The 7,450-nt window shown below is 44.7% G+C and overlaps 1 protein-coding gene across 2 annotated transcripts in view; it reads left to right on the plus strand.

The window, feature by feature from the left end:
* Nucleotides 1–7,450, plus strand: part of pigk (phosphatidylinositol glycan anchor biosynthesis, class K) — an 87,602-nt gene that overhangs the window by 14,756 nt on the left and 65,396 nt on the right. For both annotated transcript variants that reach the window (XM_069692559.1, XM_069692558.1), the window contains exon 10: nucleotides 343–418. In XM_069692559.1, the coding sequence (XP_069548660.1) occupies nucleotides 343–418 (76 nt within the window). The remainder of the gene's footprint in view (nucleotides 1–342; nucleotides 419–7,450) is intronic.

Here is a 7,450-nt window from a genome sequence, read left to right on the forward strand (position 1 = left end):
GCCCCAAAACACACCTACGATGGATTAAAAAACAAAATGCCACCCCTGAGAACAATGTGCCTTACTTTATCCACTGTTGAAGGGGCAAAACTGGAACTGGACACTCCCTAAATGCACTTGCACATGCGCTCTAGACCGTGTGCTAAGATTGTTAACATGGAGCCTGATATGGCAATCACACACACACACACACACACACACACACACGCACACGCACACACACTCACTGCCAACAGAAACACTGAGTCTGATCATCTGTAAAAACCGTAATGTTTCCAAGGTGATGTCTACTTTCTTGGGTAAATGCTAAACGGGTGCCGTTTTGTGTGTTTTCTCTTTCAGGTCTGTGAATGGAGACGTGCAAAAACAGATCTTCTCATATGTGGACCAGCTGCCAGTTTCTGAGATCATACACCAGGTAAGAGACTCATACCGACACCGGGGTAATTCCAGGACACTCCAAAACACATGAAGAGGTCCACGTAAAAATGCAATCTAGATATTTATATATATATATATATATATATGTGTGTGTGTTTTGTGAAGTGCGTCCACGCTCGCCCCTTAATTTGGACACAGAGCGACGGAAAAGTTCCGCGCAGCATCCACCAACAGATGTCTTTGTGCCGTTTCCATGGCGACGGCTCTCAGTGTGAAATGCAACTACTTCCCGGTCTCGGTGCGGAGGGGCCACCGTGAAATCCAGCAGAATGGAGAGGCAGGATTGTGCATTCACCTCATTCCCAAATGGATTGTGGCTTTCAGTCGGGTCGACCTTCACAAATGAACGCCTCTTCCTCTGAATTCAAAATAGAGGCTCTTTGGTCCTGCATCACTCTCGTAAGGTTTTCCATTATAAGCCCATTAAAAATATAAAAATACAATTTCTATACTCCAACTTGTGCCTCAGAAAAGTAAAGTAAAGAAGCCACTTTAATCTTTGACACAGGTAAGAGCAGACATTACCGGTTCTTCCATTTGGGGTTCAGCTTTTTCAAAATTACTGAGTGGATATGTTATCTTTGTTCTGAATCAGCCATTTTTTTGGTTGCATGTAACTGCACTTTGACAACTTGAACAAAACGTCACCTTTTTAAGCAGCAGGTCGGAAGTATTCCTTATTGTGTCTCCGAATGTGCATTAGCTGTGCATTATTACAGATTTTCTGAGAGTATTCAAAGCTAAAAAGGTACGACGTGACATTTTTATAACTGCTATTAGCATTCTGGAGTTACCTCTCCCGTACATTAAGTCTTCATCATAGGCATATCATCTCGATGCCTCCCAGGGATTATGACTTCAAAATAAAACAAAGGGAGGACATGTTTTCTAATCATATTTTTTTTGCTGAGCAAAATGTGACAGTTGAGATTTTTTTTTTTTTTTCTCTCTCTCGCTTCAAAATGTCTAAACACACACCAAAGAATTTCAGTTGCTGAATTAATGCCAAATGTCAAATCTGGCTTTGGGATTTTGAGACGGTGGATCAAAGCAGCTGTTTTGTCAGGTTTTCAGAACTCTGAGGCATCAAAAAAAAAATAAAAAAAATAAGCTATCATTTATTTGTTGATCCCTTTGAAATGCTCCTGATTCAGCCTTCAGTGACTGCAGTAGTGTTTGGAGCTGTTGACCTTTGGTTTGATGATGATATTTGTCTCCTCCACGGAAACCGAAACTAAACTATCGGTCGTTGATAAAAAAAAAGAGGTCTAAACCAACTGAACCGAGTAAGTGGTTGAATAAAAAAAAAAAATCTTTGGGTTTCTTTTGCTGGAAACCTTCTGCACCAAGTGTGAAGAAAGGAGGCAAAAGTCAGTTGGCGTTGAGAAATGGAGCCGACCGCGGGCCGGAGCCCCGACAGGCACTTACCGAGTGTCGTGATGGGAAACAGGAGGGGTCTCCACGCCCGCTGGCACTCTGGGAAATGAGCTACGGACTGCCTCTGAAGCAAAGCACCGGTCAGTTTCAGACCTCCCGCCCGCTGCCAAACGTCAGAGTGTGTTTGCGTCCGTGTGCTGAAAATTACGATCGCAAAAACACAAAGCGCTCCATTAAGCCTCCGCGAGCTGCTTCTTTGGCTTCGTATCCCCCCCCCCTTTTCATCTTTTATACGCGTTTTTCTGTTTCTCGTGTTTTTGTTCTCCCCACCCCCTCCTCCATTTCTTTTTTTTTCCCTTCTTCTTTTTTTTTTTTTTTGAATGCACCCACACGTACTGCACACAAGCACACTCTCGTCAACCCGACGACCCCTGGCAGAGATTTCGATTATCAGCTCCTGCTAGGCTGAAGATGGGAGTCCTGACAGACTGAGTCATCTCTCTCTCCATTCACCGTAGTCCGTCTGCACTGCAGCAGAATGACCAATGTCCATCAAGCTTATTGACAGTTCTCCTCTTTTCTTTTTTTCTTTTTGATTAGCTGTCCCATAGCGTGCAGCGCTCTCCCCGAGATATCTTTGTTGTCACGCCGCCGTGGCGGCAGCACCCTTTTGTCGGCGCTGATCAGATGCACTCACCTAAAGAACTGGATGAGATTGAATCTCATAAGATTTTATGTCTAAAATGTTCCAAAGTGGTCTGCAGCTTATTTCAGTCGGGGCCACCAACAAACCCCCCCCCCCCAAATCTTCGCTCCGTGTTTATCTCAGAAGAAAAGCATTTTTCTATTTGCCAGAAGAAGGAGGCGAAGGCTTGTAAATAGAAAAGTCATCAGAGTGACTGACAGTGGATATAGAGGGCTGTGCTGTATGGTGTGTGTGTGTGTACACACAAACTTCCCCCTCATTTTGTATGTGGATGTGTGTATGTGAGGAGTTGATTAATGTCCTGTCACCGTTGGCAGCCGTCTCGCTGTTGGAGACGGGGTGAGTCCCCTCGTCCTGCCACCTTCTCTCTCCAACTTCACACATCTCATTCTGACGCCAGCGCCTAATCACAATATGTTCAGTTCTGGAAATAACTAGAAGGATCTCTCTCTTTTTCTATATATATATATATATATATATTTTTTTTACCCTCTTGTGTATTGTACTTTTTTTTTCCTTCTTTTTCCTTCTCTACTCTCCTGCTGCTGCGAGTCCTGGTCTCTGGCGTCAAATTGTTATTTGTTCTTCTGCCAGCTCGACGCCACCCCGCACGGCTCCAGAGAATTGAAAATGGAAAGAGTGAAAATTAATGCTTCCCCTGCCTCGCGTCGCTCTCCAAAATCCTCCCACCCTCGCTCGGTCTGCGACAACGGCACTTTTCGAAAAGGTGCATGTTCGGATTGCGGAGGATCACAGGCCAAACCCACTCCGACAATCTCTGTCCGTTTAATCGCATGTCAATTGGAAGGTGCTTTGGCGCTCGCTAATTATTAACCAGAAAGGCAAAACATGCTTTACGAGAGAATAATGCACCCACGGCTTCGACTTGTCTCGGCATTTGCTGGGGGGCTTAAATGTCAAGGCAATACGGCGAAGTGTCCTGGCAGTGCACGGCGACTGCTTCTCCTTCACCCGGCTCGGCACAATATAAATTTGCTGCAGTTTTTTGACCTTGGGAGTGCGAGTGTTTGGCAGCGCGTTTCAGACCTCCCTCAACGGCCATTAGCGTCCCGCGTGGCCATGTTAATTAGCTCCAATCAATCAGATGGGTAGCTGTTAATTGATTCCTACTGGTGAATTGAATACGCAACACGAGGCGTGTGTAATGGAGGCGGGCTGCTTGAGTGCAGGTCCGCGTCCTTGGCGGTGAGACGGGAGTTGTTCCGTCAGCGAAGGTCAGCGGACACTTGTCACTTTTCTGCTCCTCTTCCTCGTTCCCCGGGCCGAGTAGCTTCTTCCTCTGCCGCCGTCAGGTCGCTTTATCTTTCCCTGAAAAGGCAGCGGCGTTTTGATTGCATATGTTTTCTTTGGAAAGGGAAAAAAAAAACAACTGTCAGGCATGTCTGAGGAAAAAAACAAAAATCTTCCAGTTTGTTAAAAAAAAGTTCTTAAATTGAGTCTCTGTGTTTATTTATTTAAGCAATTAGTTGGCTGACAGAAAATTAATAATGTTGATAAATTACTTCATTGTCTAATCTGATATCATGCAAAAAGAAATTCAGACATCTGCTTTCACATGTGATGATTTGCTGCTTATCTGTTTTATATGGTTATAATTTTATTGGATTTTTTTTTAACCGTTGCTTGAACAAAAACAAACAAATGGAACTTGGTCCTTCATTTCTGGAAACTTACAATGAGCATTTTTCACAATTCTTCACATTGCAGACACGATCCAGCCTTATAAATCGGTCTATTTTTTTTTATATACATGTACGTTATGTCAGAAATATCCTCGGATCTCTGTTCCATAGTCGGTCCAACAGAAAGCAGTTACTCGATGAACATATTGGACACAATTCTTATGGAACAAAACTTTAGGGATCTTTATTCAACAGATAGTTGTTTACATAAAAGTCTGAAAAACATTCCTTCAAAATTCCAGCAACATTTTATATACCGCAGGAATTATTAAGTGAAAACAATCATTCGCTTGTTACATTTTATCCGCTCAGAAATGTGTTTCAGCCTCGTCCCTCCCGATTTTGTCGACAGTTTCTCTACTTATGTCTCTCTGCCTTTACTTCCCTCTTGACATATGCTCCTCTCTGCCGGCTGTGCTGACGTGGCTTCCTGTCAGAGTCGATCCATCTCCTTTTCCTCTCCTTTACCCAAGAGGCAGCCTCTCTCTCACACACACACACACACACACACACACACACACACACGCACGCGCGCGCACGTCTACAAAGAGTCAAGAGTCACACACACCTCCGCCCACCGTTGTCCCCGAGGTCAACCGCCCCCCGGTGTCCACGCGCTCCCAGTCGTCTCTTCCGACCAGACTCTGACTCGTCCTCCAGGTGTTTAACCCTCGGCTCCTTTCCTCGTCTCCCCGACGGCCACTTTGTCACCACGGCGGCTGCTGAAGAGTGTCCCGACTCGCGTTAGGTCGCGTGACGCCCATCCGATTGCCCGTAGGGAAACAAAACGGCGAATGCGTGCGTCGTGGACGGCATTCGTGCCGTTTCAAAGTCGGTTTCTGTGCGACGGCAGCGCTCGACTGCCAGATGAGTTTTTTTTTTTTTAATTTAATTTTTTTTTTTTTTTAATGCGACTGTGTCAAATCGTCTCGGTGGGAGAGATCGCTGTTGTCACAGCTCTGTGTGTCTGTTTGACCGGAAAACACGGAGGACGACGACTCGAGCGTGCTGGCAAATTTAATTGGGATTTGGGGAAATGCTGCTGTTTCAACTAAACTACAACAGACGAGTCAAAATCGCCCACTGTTCAAAACAGAGGATTTAGCCCGCGGTGTCGGTGACAAATCAAAGCCCCGCCGCACGGCTGATTTTGGTCATTTTAGGATAGAGGGCTGTTCATACGGGTCCACGGCGTCGGGTGAGACGTGGCCTGTTGCTTTACTCACAAACTAATCGTTGATTGTTACAGTTGCACAAATGTAATAACTTCAAAACCAAAACCGCTCGCAGTCTACAAAGAAAGAGCATCGCGAGCAGCAGCTGCAGTTCTTCGTCTCTATTAACGAAGGAGGCGTTCAGGGTCACTGTTGGGCCGTCGGTCGCCGACGCTCGGAGCGCCGCGGACACTCTTCGCCGTTTCACGGGCCCGAAAAGGTGAAAGTATCTTTTAAGAACAATGAATTGAAAGCAAAACAGAGTTTGGTGTGAAACCGTGATCCAAAGATTTCCACTTGTCTTAATTGACATTTGTTTTTATTTGGTTTGATGTATTTTTATAATTAAGAGTAAATGGGCAGGTTTTTTTTTTATTCACAGTATTTTCAGCGTTTCAGTCCTTTAACCGTTACAGAAAGAATTCTGGACAATGAGAAACTTAACGATTGTCAAAACAACTGACATTCGACAAGTTGACATTTATTTATTTATTTTTCTTTGCGCTACTGAACCGTGAATCCAAAACTGAGTTACATACATCAAATTTTATATAACAGATTTTTTTTTCCCCCTCACGTTTGTCATCATTTCAGCCCTGAGAATTGGAGCTTTGTGCAGCTGATAACTTTTGGCTTCAGACCAACAGTATCACAGACGACCTTTCACTTCTGTTTCATCTAAAAAAAAACAAAAAAACAACAACAAACAAACAAAACATGTAAAGCTACTTTTAAATTTTGCCACACCGCACCACTTCCTCCAGTGTTGCGACCCTGTGATGTGGATTTCATGATTTAACGTCAACCGAGCAATCGCAGAGACGAGAGATTTAAATTGTTGCGGTAGTTGTAAAAGTCCTGTCACATGGTTTGAGGAGATGTGCGAGATCTAATATGAAATAAATGACTGTTCCAACCTCCTCTGAAAATAGCGCGTTCACCAAAGAGCCCCTCGTTCAAAGAGCTGATGAGAAAATAGGTTTCCAGGACCTTTTAACCACGCGGCTATTTTTGGACCAAACAGCCATTTTGACGTCTGTTGGTCTGATGTCACGCAAACGAGACCAGAAATCTGTCTTGTTGTCTGAGACGTTCCCTGTAGTTTCTGTCAATCTCTCACCAAACAGCCGTCGATTCCGATGCTAAAAACATCCCTTCGTAGCTGGAGCTTCGTCGCCTCCGCTGCTCGCTGAAGTCGGCCTGACAAAATCATGATATTCAAATGTACAAAATCTAAAAACCACGAGAGCCCGATCGATTCTGCATGTTTGGATTTTTGGGGCTGGTACTGATAACAAAAAAAAAAAGCCGACAACTCCAATATTTAATTTGCGACCAAAACCTGGTTGTCAAACACGGATATATGTAATGGAGGCAGGATTTCCAACGATCACCTTTTCTTGTTTTCATATCAGTAAAACATATTTGCCGATACACCTGTGTGGCAAAAAAAAAAATTGGTTTGGCTCATATCACGATATCAATGATAATATTCGATAAAAATGATCCAGCCCTAACTGTATGTAGGAAAGGTACCTGCGACGAACTGGAGGACAGTCAATGCTTTTTTTTTTTTTTCCATTACAGTTTAATTTGCTGAAGTCACTCCTCGTTATTAGTTTTATAATTTATAATTAGACATTAGGCCTCAAAAAGCCGTATGTTTGAGGGCGTTTCTGTTTGATTGACAGGCCCGTGGTGGAACCGGGTTTCCGCCGTCGGTAGGCGGAGCGTAGTGTCTTCACGCTCCTGATCCGAAGGAGTCGGATCCACCGCTCCCTCCTCCCTCCTTCCTCCTCCCCCCTCCCTCCCCGGCTCGTACGAATAACGGTGACTTCCGGCTCCCAAAATAGCGACCCGGCAAACGGGTGAAAAGCCGAAGCTCAAGCTTCAAGAAGGTGCACATTTCACATTCACGAATTGCCCCCCCCCACACCTCCCCGAACCAACACAACCGTGACGCTGGCGTCCAGGTGCCACCGCTCCTCCTCCGCAAGCCTGAATTTGAA

This window comes from Brachyistius frenatus, unplaced genomic scaffold (assembly GCF_029030835.1).
Source record: "Brachyistius frenatus isolate BFR_SWC_R1_liver_20210118 unplaced genomic scaffold, ASM2903083v1 Contig_12, whole genome shotgun sequence".
Taxonomy (NCBI): domain Eukaryota; kingdom Metazoa; phylum Chordata; class Actinopteri; family Embiotocidae; genus Brachyistius; species Brachyistius frenatus.